General features: G+C 38.4%; 1 protein-coding gene and 1 long non-coding RNA gene across 2 annotated transcripts; both read right to left on the bottom strand.

Moving 5' to 3' along the window:
* Window positions 1-584: 584 nt before the first annotated feature.
* On the bottom strand, window positions 585-5315 carry LOC147760250 (uncharacterized). Its single transcript, XR_015335659.1, has 2 exons — window positions 3854-5315; window positions 585-1228 (listed from the first exon to the last, which is right to left on the bottom strand). It is a non-coding gene; the product is annotated as an uncharacterized LOC147760250 (long non-coding RNA).
* A 2652-nt stretch (window positions 5316-7967) lies between these two features.
* On the bottom strand, window positions 7968-15287 carry LOC106156270 (uncharacterized). Its single transcript, XM_013531462.2, has 4 exons — window positions 15081-15287; window positions 11159-11296; window positions 10019-10128; window positions 7968-9785 (listed from the first exon to the last, which is right to left on the bottom strand). Exons 1-4 carry the CDS (start codon window positions 15169-15171, stop codon window positions 9036-9038), a joined length of 1089 nt encoding a protein of 362 aa, XP_013386916.2. The 5' UTR covers window positions 15172-15287; the 3' UTR covers window positions 7968-9035.
* Between the last annotated feature and the right edge of the window lie 2431 nt (window positions 15288-17718).

The following is a 17718-nucleotide window of genomic DNA, read 5'->3' as shown; positions in this document are numbered from 1 at the left end:
ATGGACTTTGAATGTAAAAATGGATTCATCAACCATTGGTAAGTATGGGAAAATTGTTGTTTACTACAAGAAAATTTTTTTTTTGGCCGAAAAGAAGAGTTATTATCCCTTACAGAGCTGACGAATGTTCATAAAATACATGCCGAATTCAAAAGTCGGTTGATCAATCCATTTTTTTAAAGTTATGATGTTTTTTCGTTGTTTATGACGAACTCAATGGACAAAAAGTTTAAAGGAATACCATCCGGGATTTACCCGCCAGATCAAACTTCCCTCGGAATATTCTCTCTCTCTCTCTCTCTCTCATATATAATTAATTTATTTTTAAATGCCTTCATAGTCGGCCATTTAGACCGCCATGCCTTTCCTTGCCTTTCCAAGGGTATTCTCGACATCGGGTACATTTATTTTAGAGGTTGTAATTCGGAAAGGTGGGCAATTTTGTATGCTATGTAGACATGGAGAACTTGAGATTTTTTTTCAAACGTGGATTGTATAGCTTTGAGAAACCAGAATGAACTGAATATGTCATAAATCCAAAAAGAAAAAAAAATGTGCTTAGAATGTTGCAACAAAACCGTGCGAAAAGTTTGATAAATTTTTATTCCGAGTATGGAGTTTTACATCGGTGTGACAGGAATGGTACTTGTGTAGTCCTAGGAATGGGAGTCCGAGATACCATATGATTAGTACAGGTTAGGGGTATTGGGGTTAATATATCTGACGAGTGCCACCTGTACAAAGAAATAGGGAGCGGGCTACGGTTCCTAGCGGACTGCCATCCCTGTGAAATATTCCTGGGAAAATAATAAGGCACCAAAACGATAAATAGAATCTCCAAGTGGCGCCGTATGCAAGGGTTAGAGACTTAACACGTATCCAGTATAAGCCATGTACACGCGACAGTCAACTTCTCGAGTAACAAAGAAAAAACAAGTCCCACCAAAATCTATTAATGTGATAAAAATCCGGTTTCTTTCTTTCAAAAAAGAAAAAAAAAGGAAAAGTTACAGCCAAATTGTTTCTATATTGTCTTGGAGCGTTTATGAGCTTCCATGAATTTCAATCTCTTCTCTCTCAGGTCCTCCAGCTTCTCTTTCAAGTCGCCTTGCTCATTCACAATCTCCAGCGCGGTTTGGAACATGGCTTGTCTTGACGAGCGGATGTCCCGAATGACATTGGTGACGCTATGGTTTATGACGCGCTGTGCGGCGTTCATGTAGGCAACCTGGAATAAGCAAGTGGTGGAGTCTGTATAAAACATTTAATATTTAACGGATAAAAATGATGGCCTTTTTAAAAAATGAAATGATTTTTTTCTTTGACATGGGCTCGACCTAGACCGACATTTTTAATAAAAAAAAGTCGGCAATCTTATAATAAAATATTATGCCTATTAATGAAATATTTTGCCTCTGTTGCACGAAGAAAGGCATGATTCACTATCTGGGCTATTGCTTCTTTTTTTTTTTTCGTAACGAAGATCCCCAACCGTAATTTTTGATCCACTCTTTGAAACAGACCGGGGACCACGTTCTTTTGTGACACCGAACCCAGACATGCCAAGCCATTAAATTACTTCACCATCTCAAATAATTCATGGAAGAGTTACATGTACCTATATAAGATGAAAGGCCTGGAGGACCAAATAGGCCGTCAGATCAGACTTGAAGTCAACTGTAAAAAAAAAAAAAAAAAAAAAAAACAGGGGAGAAGGTGGTCTTTTTGTGAAGAAGGTTTTTTTACTCTAATTTGACACCATTTTAAGAGAAAGCTAACGGCAGCTCAAATTTGAGAGCGGACCGTCTTTGACTCCGTTGACCCCTCCCCCCAGCCTTTCTTCTCCCTTGACAAGGTCAAGGTCATTGGCCCTTGGTCATTTTAAACGACAGGTTGAAAATAACTATCCCCCCTAGTGATGTGCATACCACTCCCGTCACAGCCAAGCTAATGGCTCCAATACATCAATGGACATCAACAGTACCATTAGACACTCATCTATTCCATCAGGATGAATAACATGTGCAATTCATGATTTATTCAGAATTGTTATCGATTTGTGGGTGACAGATGCACTTAATGGTGTTTGTCGGAAGAGGATATCAATGTGCGAGTATCGGATGACCCTAAGAGTGGAAGAGCGTTCACAACGTGCCTAACCCAAACTGGTTGTAGTCCAAGTGACGTCAGCAAGCGAGAGACATAGTCGGATGCATGGAAAGGGTGACCGTGCGAGAGAAAATGCGTTCAAAGATGGTCTTGCTTTACGAATGGCTAGTGTAGAGGTCACCTTGACCCCACAGCCCCCTGCGTACCTAATTAATTCTCCACTAAATAAAAAAAGGTGTGTGTTTGTGTTGGTTGGAGGGGGGGGGGGGGTGCTTCATGACAAATAAGCCAGTGATTTCCAGTCATGTGCCATACATATTAGGGCGGGAGAATGGAGATTCCTTATCTACCGAGTACTATTAGAGAGAAGGGCCTGGATTACGGTATTGCTTTACCAATGAATGATACAGGGGTTACCTTTCCCCCACAACCCCTGTGTACCTTATATATTTTCCCCTTAAAAAAAAGGTTTTCTAGCCCTGTGCCCTGCACATTTGGGCGGGAGAGCGAAGTTTACTTATCTACTATGCGAACTATATTTGTCAACCAAGCGCAGAAAAATCGGGCCAAACCTTTTGATTGACGAGGGAAAACAGTTAAGAAAGCACCTTAAGTATTTGGTGTCTGGCGCGTGGAGTACAAACTCCTGGAATGTTTGAAAGACCAAGGCCGTTTAAAATAGAATCCACCTCTCATGCAAACTATTGTAATCATTTATGACGTTCTTCAAAAAACTGAAAGCTCACTTCATTTCGGAGAGAGTGCCTTCAAGTAAGCGAAATTCTGTGTAAGATTCTGGGATTACTCGTAAAACGAAGCAGTATGGTTCTTGTGAAAATTGATTCAAGGGAACAATTCCGGCTTATGTGGTTATAGAATTACTAGGTACTCGGATGAATTTTGATGATAATTGATTTTCACTGCAGGAAGATGAGGGATTTTCCTCAGGTGTCCGACGTGTCTCCAAGGGACAGTGTATTAGGACAGGCCCGTAGCCAAGTGGGGGGGGGGGGGGGGGGCGGGGGGGGGGGGGGTCGAAATAACCGCCCGTTTTGTCAGGAAAAGGCCCATTTTGGGTAAAAATTAATATCGGTACACTTCAGGTTCATTTTAAAAGGTCCTCTTTTTCAGAAAAAGAACCCCCCCCCCCTTTTGAATTTGCTGGCTACGGGCCTGCAGGACTTGGTCATCTATTGACATGGCATAAATGGAATCAATTTTGACAGACCAATCTTATAACAAATACCATTTCCTACCTTGTACCCCTGTACTTTTGCGCCTTCTCACCCAACAAAAAGAAAAAAAGTTAAAATAATAAATAAAATAAAAAAGAAAATATATAAATAAGGAAAAAATTATTAAAATTCTGTCAGAGTATTGACAATGGCATTAGAAATGAAGTGGTAGAAAAATGAAGAAAGAAGAAATGTAAATGGAATTAAAATGAAATAAAATAGAAGCTTTAAAAAAAACTAAATACATCGGACATCTCGTGGATAAAACTCGAGGGAACTGCAGTCATATAATATGGTAGTAAAGTTTCAATCATTTTACTTCCGTCTCGCAGAGAACTGCGCTGACCATTGAAATGCGGCATATAATTAAATGTTTTTATTTTTCTCAAGAAGCCTGCTTTTGGATCCAATTCCGCTGACGATGGTTACTTACTAAAAGTAAAATATTACTTATATCAAATTATTTATTGCATAGAAAATTATTTCATATAAAATAACTGAACTCTTACCCTCAGTTTTGGTGGTAAGTTCTGCAATCTTTTCAGCATCACGGGGTCGTCGAAAATGTCCTCCATTGTTTTACGTGATATAGCTCAGAGAAGAATAATGTTTTGCATACGATGTAATTCTCTGCCAGCGATGTGGGCGTCTTACATTTGTATTTATTGGACGTCTAAAAAAGCCCGTCAATACACACTGATCATGCACCATAGACCGTCCTACTGACGCATCAAAATGAGAAAAACAACGTGAAAAGTAAGGTGAAACCGTTGGTCCGGTGGCTTGAATCTTGAGTTTACCTTTCTGTCTTGTTATTATTCTTGCTTTAGTGAAAAAGGAGCAGACGGTCAATGTCCTTTCATAGTACTAAAGGCCTTTTTCATCTAGATTGTATCTTAATCGATAATGATTCACTCTGTCTTGGCGTGAAAATTCTTTTTCAACCCTGCCTGATGAGAAATTCATTCAAGTTTTTCCGGTTCCCAAAACATATACATGTAGAAGCAACAAAACTACAGGTTCATCAAAATAATGCAAAGCGACAGAATCCTTATGTCCAATAATTTTCACCTCCAACTACTTTTGTCACAGCGACAAAATACTAGAGCTATCGCAGTAAAATGTTTTTCGGTTGAAACCCATTCCTGGACGTACATGTAGTCCTGCCGCTGCTGTTTGTTGTCTGACGTCTTTTTTATTTCAAAAACACGGATGCGTCCGCGGTTAAAGCAGACAGCCGATTAATCTTCCTGACTATCCGTCATGGGAGCGCTTTAGGTACTTTTGATGCATGGGCGGCTTGAAAAGCTGTTGACTTCCAACGCTCGCGGCAAAACTCGCCAATAGAAGAACACAGGGCACCTGCAGAAAAAATCCCAGAGTCGTTCTTTTCTATGTGTTTTGATGATTTATGATCTTGTTAGTCGATAGAAAAGGGAAACTTCGCTGCGCACGTCCTGTACATATATATATCAGACGAAGTATGTAATTGGGAACAATGGGTTCACAAAATTCTCCACTTACTGCTTCTGCCAATTTGCCCCCTTTTAGTGCAGTAAGACAGTAAGATAACAAGAACGCTTTGCATCACTGGACTGCAAACCAAAAAAAAAAAAAAAAAAAAAAGTCAATGAAAACCCCAATGACACATCATCAAGTCACAAAATGTTTTGCACTTGAGGAATATTGCCAACGTTGATTCCCACTTCAGACAGTCCACTTGGCGAAGGTACTTCTAGGTTCATTGTGTAAAGCCTTTACTGAAACATGAGCGCGGGTAAAAACCACGTCCTTCACGGAGAAAAAGAAATGTGAAAAAAGATAGACTTTATACTTTCGTGTTCGAAGTGTGACCGATGTTCACCGTTTTGCAACACTTCTGGAATAATTACCAGAATTTGACACCTGTCATTCTTACGTGTTGTCACATTATGCAGTGCCTGCGTGAGGTAATACAATCAAATTGTCCATTATTCTGACGCAGGACGGAGTACTCCCCTGGTGCAACTCCCTGTCAATTCGGTTCCACTGCTTGAACAAGAGGAAGAAGAACGATCCTGGTTCGCGTTGATTCCCCTCTGTATGTGTGGTCTTAGTTCAGACGGGCCCAGTTAACAAGAACAATGTTCCAATAAACCTTGCCCTAAAATTAAGCAAGTGTTTGGTAGTTAGGGATGCAGTAGGGTGTCTGTGTAAGTCTATCCACTGCTCAGAAACCCCACGAGGATTTCGACTTGGGCTTTGTTTAAGTACGACGGACCGCGTTTAATGAAGCAAAGTCTTAGCTTTATTTTACGAAGCACTCTCTTGCAGTGTAATGGTTGTGCCTTTAGAAAGATCTGAAAATACCACAATAACAATATGAAAACTTTTTTTTTGCGTGTGGAGTTATTTCATCTCGAATCGACACTAGGACAGTAATCTAATTATCCCGCCAAATGCCTCAGGCATTATCTTGTGGGTCCTATTCTTCCTATTCAAATAAGCTAATACAATAGCCTCTCCCACCTGTTTGTTTCCCGAGATGTTCCATGGCACTTCGAGTAAACATGTGTTGTGTATGTATTATACGTGATAGATCGCTTTGTTTACGGCTGAAACGCGATCCAGATATCGTCACCGCTATATTGACATCAATATCGACAAACTGTCCACGGATTTTGATGGAAGCTCTGTTATCATGCTCACTTTAACATGTACAATGTATCTAATTGTTAAGGTGGGGCTGACAGCGTTCAGACTTAATTCGGCTTAAGAAAAGGGGACATTTTTCGATCTGAGCAACGCAGGCCTTGTCTAAATTATCACAACATGGTGAGACAGTCCTTATACTTGCTCTGTGAATTTTCGCTATATTATAAGGGCAGTCTCCATGGCGATTCTCCATGGAAAAAAGGTCAGTAGACGAAAAATAATTTTTATTTCTATAGCTATTAATAAATAACTGTTCTAGACAACCTATTTATAAATTGTATACAATTGTGTATGGCCTAGGATGCTTACTGTCTTTAACTCTGATGCTTCTCTATCCTGTTTACTTGTTTCTCCTGGATTGAAAATACATGTAGTGTTACCAGTAGTGTTACTAATGCTGTTTATCCGAAACCGATTCCAAAATGATATGGCTCTAATTTTCACAAATATTCCTCAAAAGAGGTTTGTGCACCATAGCACGTTTCATCGCTACCAAACTCATGCGTGAAAAGAAACTCCACTGACTTAATAATATAAATATTTGAACCATTCGCTTTAATAAGACGCTAGTAGTCGAAAAAAAGAAGAAAAAAGTATGTCCAAAGACCAATATAGGCCTATATCATATCCAACAAGATTTAATTAAAAAAAAAAAAAAAAAAAAAAAAAACGCTCTCCCATAATGGTCTCTTTTGTCCTTTTAAACGACTCAAATGTTGCGTGCCTGCAATATCACCACATCCCACGGTATTCGGACCAATGTTAACGATCTGTAGTTGGACCTAGTTTGAGCGCGCCTCTATACCGATCTTTACCTCATGTAGAATTCATGCTATCAATAATTGTCAAAACGTTCCAGAGATCTGTTATGAGTTCAGAAGTGCTCTACGGTGTATGTGTTCCACATCGGATGCAATCATTATTTGAACAAAGGGAGAAAGAAATGGGGAATTGAGAACACTTGGATTTGACACTTATATGTTTGTATCATTCGCCTTACTGGGTGGGGGGGGGGGGTGGGTGGGGTTGACAGTGAGTAGGTGGGGAGCAGAGGCGATCGGCAAATATCAAAACAGTATACAAAGGCTGTTTAGTGTTAACATTCAGGACACAGAGACGGGGAAATCGCCTGGTTTTGCCTCGTTTCGATCGTTACAGGTACCTGGGTCGGGTGGCGGGTGGGGGAGGAGGAGCAGGAGTCAAAATCACCGAAAGTAAGAACTGGGGCACGCGCTCGCTGTGCCCCCCCCCCCCCCCCCCCCCCCCATAGACACACACACATTCCTCCTTCCCTGCCCCTCCCCCCCCTCTCTGCACTGAAGCTGCATTCTACCTCGTGCAAAATAAGATATTTTCAGTAGTAAATGCGTTTGGAACAAAAGCGATTTGGCGAACAAAAGGTAATAGAGCCCTGGGAGAAGTTAGCGAAAACAAGCAGATGGCGTGCAGTATATAGTTTTAATAGCAATCTATTGTGTGGAATAATACTTATCTCGTTTGGTTGATGGAAGGTCGAATGAGATGGGCTTGATCACTTTTGTTTGCTTAAAAACACTTCTTTTAAATGATTGTTATCTTTCCAAAGCACAACCCTAAAAGCTTTCCATTCTAGCTTTTCATTTGTACCGTTGATCCATTGGTTAATCACATGGATATATTCTGCTGAAGGAACTGCAATTAAAAGGTGACGGCGCCATTTACGGAAATTAATATACTAGAAATTAATTAATTAATTAAGTCATTGCCCCTGGAGACTTTGTGTATCGGGTGGCTCAAAAACTAAAAGAGATTTGATTTAGATTAAATTTTTTCAGACCAAATTTATTTTTAAACAAGTAAGTCTTGAACATGCCTACAACAGGTCGCGAAAGATATACAGATTGAGGTAAAAGGCGTGTATAATCTTTTTAAAAAATCCTAGCACAGGCACAATTGCTAATTTTTTTATCAAATTGTATCTAAAAAAATCATATTTTTTTCTCCCTAAAATAACCCGATCTATTCCTTTTTAACTGTAATGATAATACATAATGACTGTGGTTCAAACATCTAATCTACATACTGGCTAATGTTTGAAAACAACAGAACCTGATACCTTGCTGGACCAACTGTAGATTCTACTTTGAGCTTGTACACTCTACACAGATTACGTAACTTAAACACATAAAAAACGACTTTAGACAAATTGTTCTAGGCGAGGAGAAGTCATTGCCCCTGGAGACTACGTGTATCGGGTGGCTCAAAAATTCAAAAGTTTAATAACGTTATTAATTATAAATATCTTGCATCTAAATTTCGGTATTATGAAAAATGATGTCTTTAATAAATGCTAATAATTCCATAAATCTACCTTTCTTGCTTTGGCACTACAAAAATTAAAAAAAAAAACTTAAGTAAAGAAATACCGTACTGACCTATGCGGCTTCTGACAGGGGGCAGAGTGTGGTAGTTGTGACACCTGTGAATGTGTTTTTGGATGTGATGATAATATCAAAACTGTTTCGTTTTCACACTTGACAATTTCGTGGTGGACCAAAAATAAAGCCTTAAAAACCTGTGCAAAATTTCAATACAAGGACCTGTCAACTGTTGAATTTCTTGAACTTTGAAATAAGTGAGGTGTATTTTTTAGCCACCACATATAATGTATATCCCACAGTTATGGTAGACTACCCTCATATAAAGTATAAATAATACCAATACAAAATCGTGCTAGTGTACAGTGTTCCAATATGGGTGGTCCGTCTCTCTCATCATTACGACAGGTGCGTACAAATAGGCCTATACAGATCTAGTATAATTGATTGTTTGAATTGCTCGAGACTTATACATATGGGAGTATATACATATATAAACTTCCCGCCTAGCATACAAATGCATGTAAACATGCACATAGCGTGCGAAAAGTGTTTCCATCAAAATGCAGCTTTTGCTTTTTGGAATATAAAAATACAACATTACATTATGATTTTCTCTTTTTGTCCCAAACTTGGCTATCTAAAACTGAGTATCTTTTGCCGGTTCCGGGACGGCATCCTTATAACGTTTGTTCATGTCCAAGCTTTTGCGGAAATGCTTCTTTCTTCTGTAATGGAGGATGATGACGCCGATCTTAAACAGAAACATCAGCACGGCAACTGTCAGCAGAACGAGGCCGATGACACAGTTCCGCTTGGTAATGTCCCAGTTGTTCACAAGAATGCCCGTGACTGCCCAAATGACCACTGGGTAGACGATGAACATGTGACGCAAGTGCTTGTCAAAGACGAAGATGTCCAATATGAAGTAAATCAACACTTCCGCCGCCAAAATCCCGAGAGATACCGAGCCGGAGACCTCTGGCGAGACCACGCCGATAGTCGGTCCGTAAGCGAGAACATTGGCAAAGGAAAGCAAGTTGGCGATCGATGACCAAGTGGCATAGATCGCCAGACCGTTCTGGAAAAATACCTTGACCATCCAGACATCTTTACAAGATCCCATCCCGACGAGATATTGCGAGGTTTCAGCCAGGTGGCGGTGCGAGAACCACAGGATGACGTAAAGCGCAAAGGTGCTAAGGGGTAGGGGAATCATGGAGAGTTCTCTAGCGTCCCTGTCTATAAGAAGGAGCCAGGCGATGGTGCACAAGTTGCTAAAGGGAAAGAGGAAGTAGGTCACGAAGGGGACCAGAGTAGGTTTGACATACATGTAGCCGTCCGGCCCCTTGCGGCAAATGCTGACGACAGCGTACAGCAACCAAACTGCCTGAGAGAAAAAAAAATGTGTATTTATTTATTTATTTATTTATCTATTTATGTTATCACACTTCATTCCAGCTAATGGCTACTTGCATTATTTTGAAACAAAATTACTGTCATACATGATAACAAAACAAAAACTATGATTTTTCTTTCTTCACTCATTTTATCATATAATCACGTTCTTTTCAACAATATTTTTCAAGGAAAATCGATAACACACGTATTACATATGCTTACCTGCCAGAAATAGATAAGCCACCAAATACGAAAAGCATAAAATGCAGGATTGATGTCCAGTTTATACTTTATATAATTTTGGCGAAAAGTGTCATTGCGCTCGAAGAATACTGAAAGGAAATGTAGATAAAATAAAGACATGTTGGTACAGCTGTTACTGTAGCAATAATACCCTTCGTCACAAACTGCAAAAAAAAAAAAAAAAAAAAAAAAAAAAAAAAAAAAATCGGTCCATAACACAAGTTATGTTGATTACAGACAGACGGACAGACAGACAGACAGACAAACAGGGGTGAAAACATAACCTCCTTGGCGGAGGTAAAAAAAATTGCTCACATGAGATACCTGATGGAGCGTATTTGCAGTCTTTGACAAAAGAATGTTATTACTACTATCATTTACCAAACTGATGAAGCGTTTTAAAAAGCAGCTATTGTTTTCACAAATGATGAAATAATACTGAGAGGGAGTAGGCTGAAAATGAGACCTAGAAAAAGAGAGAGAAGAAGGAGAAATAAAAAAGAAAATGGAGGTGGAAGGAAAGACGGGGAGAGATAGAGAGTTGGGGAGGTAGGAATAACGCGAGGGAAAAAATGGCGAGTGACCAACAAAAAGAAAGAGAAGAAAAATGAAAATAAAAGAGAGAGGTTAGGGGCGTAGCCTGAGCAAAATGCCAGGGGGGCAGTAAGCGGACAAGAGGGGGCGAAGACCCCGAGGGGGGAGGGTGTGGCAGGGGGTGTCCCCCTCCGACGGTGTGGAAAATTTTTAAAAACTGTATGTATAATACTGCATTCTGGTGCATTTTAACTGTTATTTATTGCTCAATCAGAAGTCAGAAATTGTGTTTTCATTTTGCCATAAGTACAGTCATTTTTTCAAAAACAGTAGACCCTACACCTTTGTAAACAGATCGTTGAATGATTGTCTAGTGGCAATGAGTGCATTTTCTCACAGAATTGATACCAACTTTGCAGTTATTTTTTTTACCTTTGCGATTATTATTATTATTATTTTTTTTTTTTGCACCTCAAATCCTAGGGGGGCAGCTGCCCCCCCCCCCCTGCCCCCGGAGGCTACGGCCCTGGAGGTAGGAAGAAGAAGAAGAAGAAGAGCGGGAGAATGGGAGAGAGACAATCTTACCATTAGACACTGGCCCACTTCTTACTGACAGAGCATTGAATGTACACGACGCAGCATACGACAACACAGTGAAGAATATCATGAATATATGAAATGGATTATGACTGAAGTTTCCTTTCTCAGCCGCCATCTTGGGATCTGAAAATAAAATGAGAGCAATAAAGAATAAAATTGTGAATGCTAGAATATCTGTACGTGTACAGAATATCACGGAGGGGATCCACCTTTTTTCCAGGGTCACAATAACAGAGCTTTACTTTCCCACCTTTAATGATGTTTTCGCACCATCAATACCGCAGCTAGAATATGACGACTCCCGTTTACCACATAATTAATCACAAAATCATCAAATCTAGCAAATTATTCTTTAGTCGCTATATGCAGATTATAAATACTAGTATCACGAGATATTTTTATATTTTCTCTCGCTAATGTGTACAGGGAGAATATGTAGACAGAATTTTGCACAAAATAAACACGTAACTGTTGGTCAGTAGTAGAAAGAATGCAAAATCTTTTGGTTTTCACATAATGCAAGGGCACAGTGGTTGATTTCCAGCTTTCTGTTCAAAGAGAGGAAAAAATGGAATAAAATTTACTGTAGTGTGTAGGACACCGGGATGGAAAATGAGCTTGAATCTGTCATGGTTTGCTGTTTGTTTGGAAATAAGGGTGGGTGTAAGGTGCGTTTCACCCCCATTTTTTCCGCACTACTCCGAACTCTCTCTCCCCAAGCATCTGCCCCTTCTTCTTCTCCTTTACTTTTTCTTCTCACCCCCCCCCCTCTCTCTGTAGCTCTCTCTCTCTCATACTAAATACACACAACATGAATTCCTTCTAATTCTCTCTCTCTCTCTCTCTCTCTCTCTCTCAGTATCGTAAAGGAGGGGTCTGTTTGCCTAGCACCTCATACATTTCTATATCTCTGTGTCCGCAGGCGACCAGAATACCTGAATGTCAACACAGTTATCAGTTGTAGGCGTTGGTGGGGCTTAAGAATTCAACGCTGTCACTAGGCTGGCGCTGAGAGGGCGCCGACTCTTTAATATGAACGCCCAAGTGTGAGAATAGCGATCTCATCACTTTTCTCTTTCTAATATTTTAAAGAAGGTGTTATAACAGTCTAAACAGTCGTGTCAAGAACGAAATACGTTTCCATTAGTATCTATTGAATAACGGCCTTCATATCTACTTTATGAGGTATTTCTACCAATGATAAATGAGATAAGAGATACTAAAGGAATGAATGAATGAATGAATGAATGAATAATAATAATAATAATAACAACAATAATAATAATAATCTATAAATAAAGACAACTGTAAGGAACCTTTGCGTTCCATTTCGTCGCATATTCAGGCTCTTCTTTTTATCTAAACAACGCAGGCATTTCAACGTTGTTGAAGCATTAGTCGATATTACGGCACAGATTTACACATTTCATCTTCATAGTATTTGATCTGCAATTCATCAAAATCTACCCAAGGGCATTTTATCGGTAATGGTTTCTTGAAGTAAACAGATTTACGTTGACTTAATATACACAACACCAAGGGTCTAGATTCATTTGATTGAATGATCTCTCTGAAAATACCAGTATTTATGGCACATTTCCAAAATATGGATGGAATTTAATTTTTAATAAGTGATTTTGTCAAATGTTTTATTGTATCTTTATTTCACTAAAAATAATTAATAAATTAATTGCACACGCTTGAAAGGCAACATGCATATCATGGAGACACGCTTTAATTCCTTCCGCCACCCAGTGTAATAAAGAAGAAGAAGAATTTGTTCTGAACTTTCATCCGAAATCCGCACGTTGCAGACCATGTGTTTTTATTTGAGTAAAACATTTAAGCGTTTCATAATCTCAAAAAAAAAAAAAAAAAAAAAAAAAAAAAAAAAAAAAAAAAAAAAAAAAAAAGCGTTTTCAGGTGGTGATTTATGCTTTATAATTATAAGAATGGCCTTGACCCAACCCTGTCACTTACTTAACGCAATTGTTATCATTAAATATTTTTTCTTGGTTGAATTACAAAAGGTTAAATATTTTATCAAACACAAAGAAGAGCCTTAATCACTCCTATCATGAACCGTATGTACATTACGCTAGAAATCCAATATTGTCCATTGTTTGCTCTTAAATGATATACTAAAATAAAACAACTCTTACCCCTTTTATGAAAATAACAAACATTGAAGTAGTAATTTAATACAGATTGTTTAAGCAGTTTTTGAATGGCTTATGAAACTCGTCAATGTTTTAATCAAATAAAAACACATGGTCTGCAACGTGGGGTATGTACATGTAAGCACACAACGTGACTATGCCGGTTTTGTGTAATCACCTCACTTTATAAGTGATGCACATTTTATGTTTGTGTTAAAGAACGCGCTTTTTTTCTGATTTTTGATCATCCACGTCCGTTTCTCGGTTTCTGGCATGTGATTTGTAGCCCTTTCCCTAAAATAAAGATGTTGGGCTCGGCTACATATTTCAATTGCACTTAGTCGAGAATCAATAATTCATGACCTTTGCCAAGGACGTTATGTTTTTGCTTTCGTTGGTCAGCCTGTGCAACTCACAAGGTTTCGGACGTACTTTGGTATCATTGTCAGTGGTGGCGATCCATTTATTAATTAAATGATTGATTAATTGATGATGAGAATTGTGATATCTTGGTGAAGGTCTGGATGTGTGTTTAAGTTTGTATATGTCCAGTGTGTTGCCTTATCTCTATTTCTGGGCAAGCGATATTAAGACGTAAACGCTGCGTCGTCACCACTTCTGTGAGCACTGGACGTTTTCGTTATTTGAGTGCAAGTCCATAAATAGAATCAGGAACTCCTGCTGGGAAACCTATTGCATGTGTTATAACTGAATGTCTGATAATCACAATGGAATTATTTATTTATCCTTGTGAACACGTGGAATAACTTGACAACACCTTACTTAAGATAAAACGAAAAAAGAACAAAAAAAAAAAAAAAAAAAAAAAAAAAATCCGCACTAGTCATTATCTTGATGGCATGCAAAAGCCGATATTTTTATAAGTTTGCTTATATATTTATATTTTGCATATCTGTTATCAAAGTTTCTACTGACTTCATATGTCGGTAATACAACGGCACAAATTTCGCCACCGCAAAAGATTCCATAGTGCAAAGGCATAATTACTAAACCGGATAGCAGGAAGAAACTGCATTCGAAATATGACGAGGCCCGGGTTCAGCTGAAATAAGAGTCGGTTCTTTTTCTCCCTAATAACGATTTCACCAAATTCATGAAGTTATGTAAGGAAACAAGGATACCCTTCCTCCTTTACGGAGGTAATTATTCACCTTGTCCTCACCTCGTGAGTTATGTCCCGATATTTCTGATGGCTAATAAGCGTTCTTTCGTCTCCAAGCAATTTCCAATACCATGTAAGTGTTATATATGAGCTTACATGGTGTTGGAAATTGCTTGGAGACGAAAGACATGAGACTTACATGAGAATCTGATAAAGGTTAGAATTAACTTTGTTTCACCACAAGTTAAAATTCGTAAAGAATTTTCAAGATACACAATAAAATACCCTGAAAGTGTTTGTTTTAGTTTAAATTTATGGCCTCTGTGAACCGCTGCAATGCTCCTACATTTATATCAACGTAAAATCGTCAAAACTATTATCAATAATCTGAGTTAGCCCTCGCGTTTTAATTATAATAATGTTACTGACTATTTGTGTGTTATAACTCCCCAAATATACGGATTTTCTGCTTCAATTTCGTCAAATATTCTAGAAAACCATCACGGACGCCATAGCTCCCCAGTTGTGTTATGCACTAACACGCGTTGAAACCTCCGTCGTTTTATCAAAGCCCAGCCCTCATCAAACCACTTCATTCATCAGATATGACGAGCGTCTATCTTACCTGCTTGTAGCACGTACTCTCCCGTGGTCTTCCTGTTAATGCTGTACATCGAACCAGCGTTGACAGCGTCTGATATAAGCGTCTCTGTCATTCCCTTGTTTGCGTTAAGTCTTCCCTCCGAGTTCGTGTTTGGAAACGCGTGAATTGTGTAAGATTTAGATAACAAATCTCGGTGACCTGGCCTCCATAAGCAACCGGTAGTTATGTTGAGGTAGTGCACGTTGCTCGGGTGTAGGTCAACGTGGACCACGCAGTGATTAAAATGACGCGTGTTTGTTTGTTGTTGAGGTGGTGGGGGCGATAAGATGATCAAGGGCGTTGGTATTTTTCTTTCTTTCATTCATTCTTTTGGTTTGAACATTTATTTTTCGATTTTTTTGTTATACACACTCTCTTCTCTCTTAATTGCTATTTTCCCCTGTTTTGCCCTCTATCCATATATCTGTATTCACGCTTTCTTTCTTTCTCCCCCCTCTTCTATTTTCTTTCATTTGTCTTTCTTTCACCCACTTCCTCTCCGATATAGAAATCCACGGAAAAATTCAAAATAAACAAAGTATTTTTGAATCTGTAGCTTATCAATGATGAGATAATAATTATAAAATAATAATAATAATAATAATAATAATAATAATAATAATAATAATAATAATAATAAATAGGAGGAGAAACAGGTAGAAAAATATCAAAAAATCCAGCATATATCTTTACAGGACATTTGATGTAGGTGAAGCAGTTATTTGGGTCAGGGGTATTAGTGCATTGTGAGTGTGCCAACGATTGAGGGGCGAATAAATCGCTTTGTTTATGTGTCCATCTTCTTTTCATGTTTAGCTGTTAGATTGCTAGGGTGGATGTAAGATAATAGTATAAATCGTTATCTAATATGAGTGCTATTCTGTTTGCATGCTCTTTTATACAAACAGACAGCCGCCCCCCCCCCTTTCCGTTCAAACATAATGTGGGCAAAATGAGGTCTTTCAGATTTCGTAAAAAAGATGAGAAGTCATAATCAACCAGCTAACGACAATTCCCCTTATTATTTTTCGTTTGGAGTAAAATAAGTTCAGATTCTTGATCATTACCAATGCAAAATATCTAAACACCCAGGTCTTCTAAATATACGTCATGTTTTCAATATCTTTTGCCTGTCGGTTTTATTTTCATTTGAAAAATATTCGAATGGTTGAACACATTTAAGCGCAGCTAAGTAGCATAATTTGTATTTTTTTTTTTTTTTTGCTCTATTCCAAACACATGAAACTGTAGTTTAGAGGATTTGGACCTAATGACCTGACGGTACTAGTTAGAAGAGTGATAAAGTGGATATGAATCTTGCCAAGGCGGGTTGTTAGTCTGCTTCAATGTGTATTTGGATAGTGACACGCACATCAACACATACAGGTACACACGTAGAGAGAGAGAGAGAGAGAGAGAGAGAGAGAGAGAGAGAGAGAGAGAGAGAAGTCACCGCTGTCTTTACAGTTATTTTCTTGCTATGTTTCTATTTTTAATAGGTAAAAAAACAAAAAAACTTATCAATATCCAGCATCAGTGTCTCCACACCTGTCCACACAATGCTAGTCACAACACACAGCGCAACTAACACAATCAAGCGAGAAACAAAGGACACCACATTCTTACTAGTACATGTGTCACTTGACCTTGTTTTTATTTTGGTGAATCTGGAAAGACCAGAAGAATCTTTTAACATATTTGATGAAAATAAAGAGAAAAGTCGTAGAGAAAGTTCTGAGGGAAAGAAATAGGGCTTCTCCAACGATATATTGGGGGGGGGGGGTATGTGCTGTGTCCCTTGAGGAGGTAGGGGGTTTCGGGGGGGGGAGGGTTAAATCTGATTATCTGGGGGTCCACCGTAACCTGCTGGTCAACTGTTGTGTGCTTTTACTGGTTTGTGTTAAGAAGACGTTGGCGTTTATGAATGTTTGATAATTATTCACCAACGCCTTAAAGAATTGATAAATAAAACTTTCCGAACCCTAAAAAGAGATAAAACATGACGGAGTCAATGACTGGTCTTTCTGATCTTTATCCCGCTGATATAGTTATTTGGCTGGCTTTAAACTTTTAAGAGAGTTGGATGGGAACCGTTAAGTGATTTTTTTATCTGTTTAAACAATAAAAAATTCCAAAGTCGTGTCGCAGTGTATGATGTGATGGTTTCACATAAAAAAAATACACAAGGGCTGATTTCTCCACTGGAGCTGATCATGATGAAATAACGAAATTGTAAAATCGATAGCATTCCTAAATTTTAAGTTTAACAATCACAGCAGTATGTACTACAAATCGTTGACATGTTTTATTTACGGATTAGATCTGATTTTATTAGTCAAGAGACCTAAATAAGCATATGTTTCAAAAATAAATAAACAAACAAACAAACAATCAAATATATAAGCATTAAAAGACAGGAAAATAATAAGTTAGTTATTAAATATATCTAGTCAATATCTAATCAACAAGGACTCAAACAATCTGCGCTCTGATAAAACAGGGACCGCTTAAATAGTTAACAAAAAATAAAGTCTCCAATTCAATAACTTTGTAACAGACTACTAGCAAACACTGTGGCAACAAGGGCGCAAACATATCTAATACAAACTATGCACAAACT

The sequence above is a fragment of the Lingula anatina genome, chromosome 8 (genome assembly GCF_051362555.1).
Source record: "Lingula anatina isolate TDL-2025a chromosome 8, LinAna3.0, whole genome shotgun sequence".
Taxonomy (NCBI): domain Eukaryota; kingdom Metazoa; phylum Brachiopoda; class Lingulata; order Lingulida; family Lingulidae; genus Lingula; species Lingula anatina.
The sequence above is the reverse complement of the archived record's forward strand: the minus strand, read 5'-3'. Positions and strand labels throughout refer to the sequence as shown.

Coding starts and splice junctions, on each gene's coding strand:
- LOC106156270 (XM_013531462.2), bottom strand. CDS start 15,171: ATGACAGAGACGCTTATATCAGACGCTGTCAACGCTGGTTCGATGTAC. Junction 11,297..15,080: donor AGAGTACGTGCTACAAGCAG/GTAAGATAGACG, acceptor TTTTATTTTCAG/ATCCCAAGATGGCGGCTGAG. Junction 10,129..11,158: donor AAGTGGGCCAGTGTCTAATG/GTAAGATTGTCT, acceptor ATTTCCTTTCAG/TATTCTTCGAGCGCAATGAC.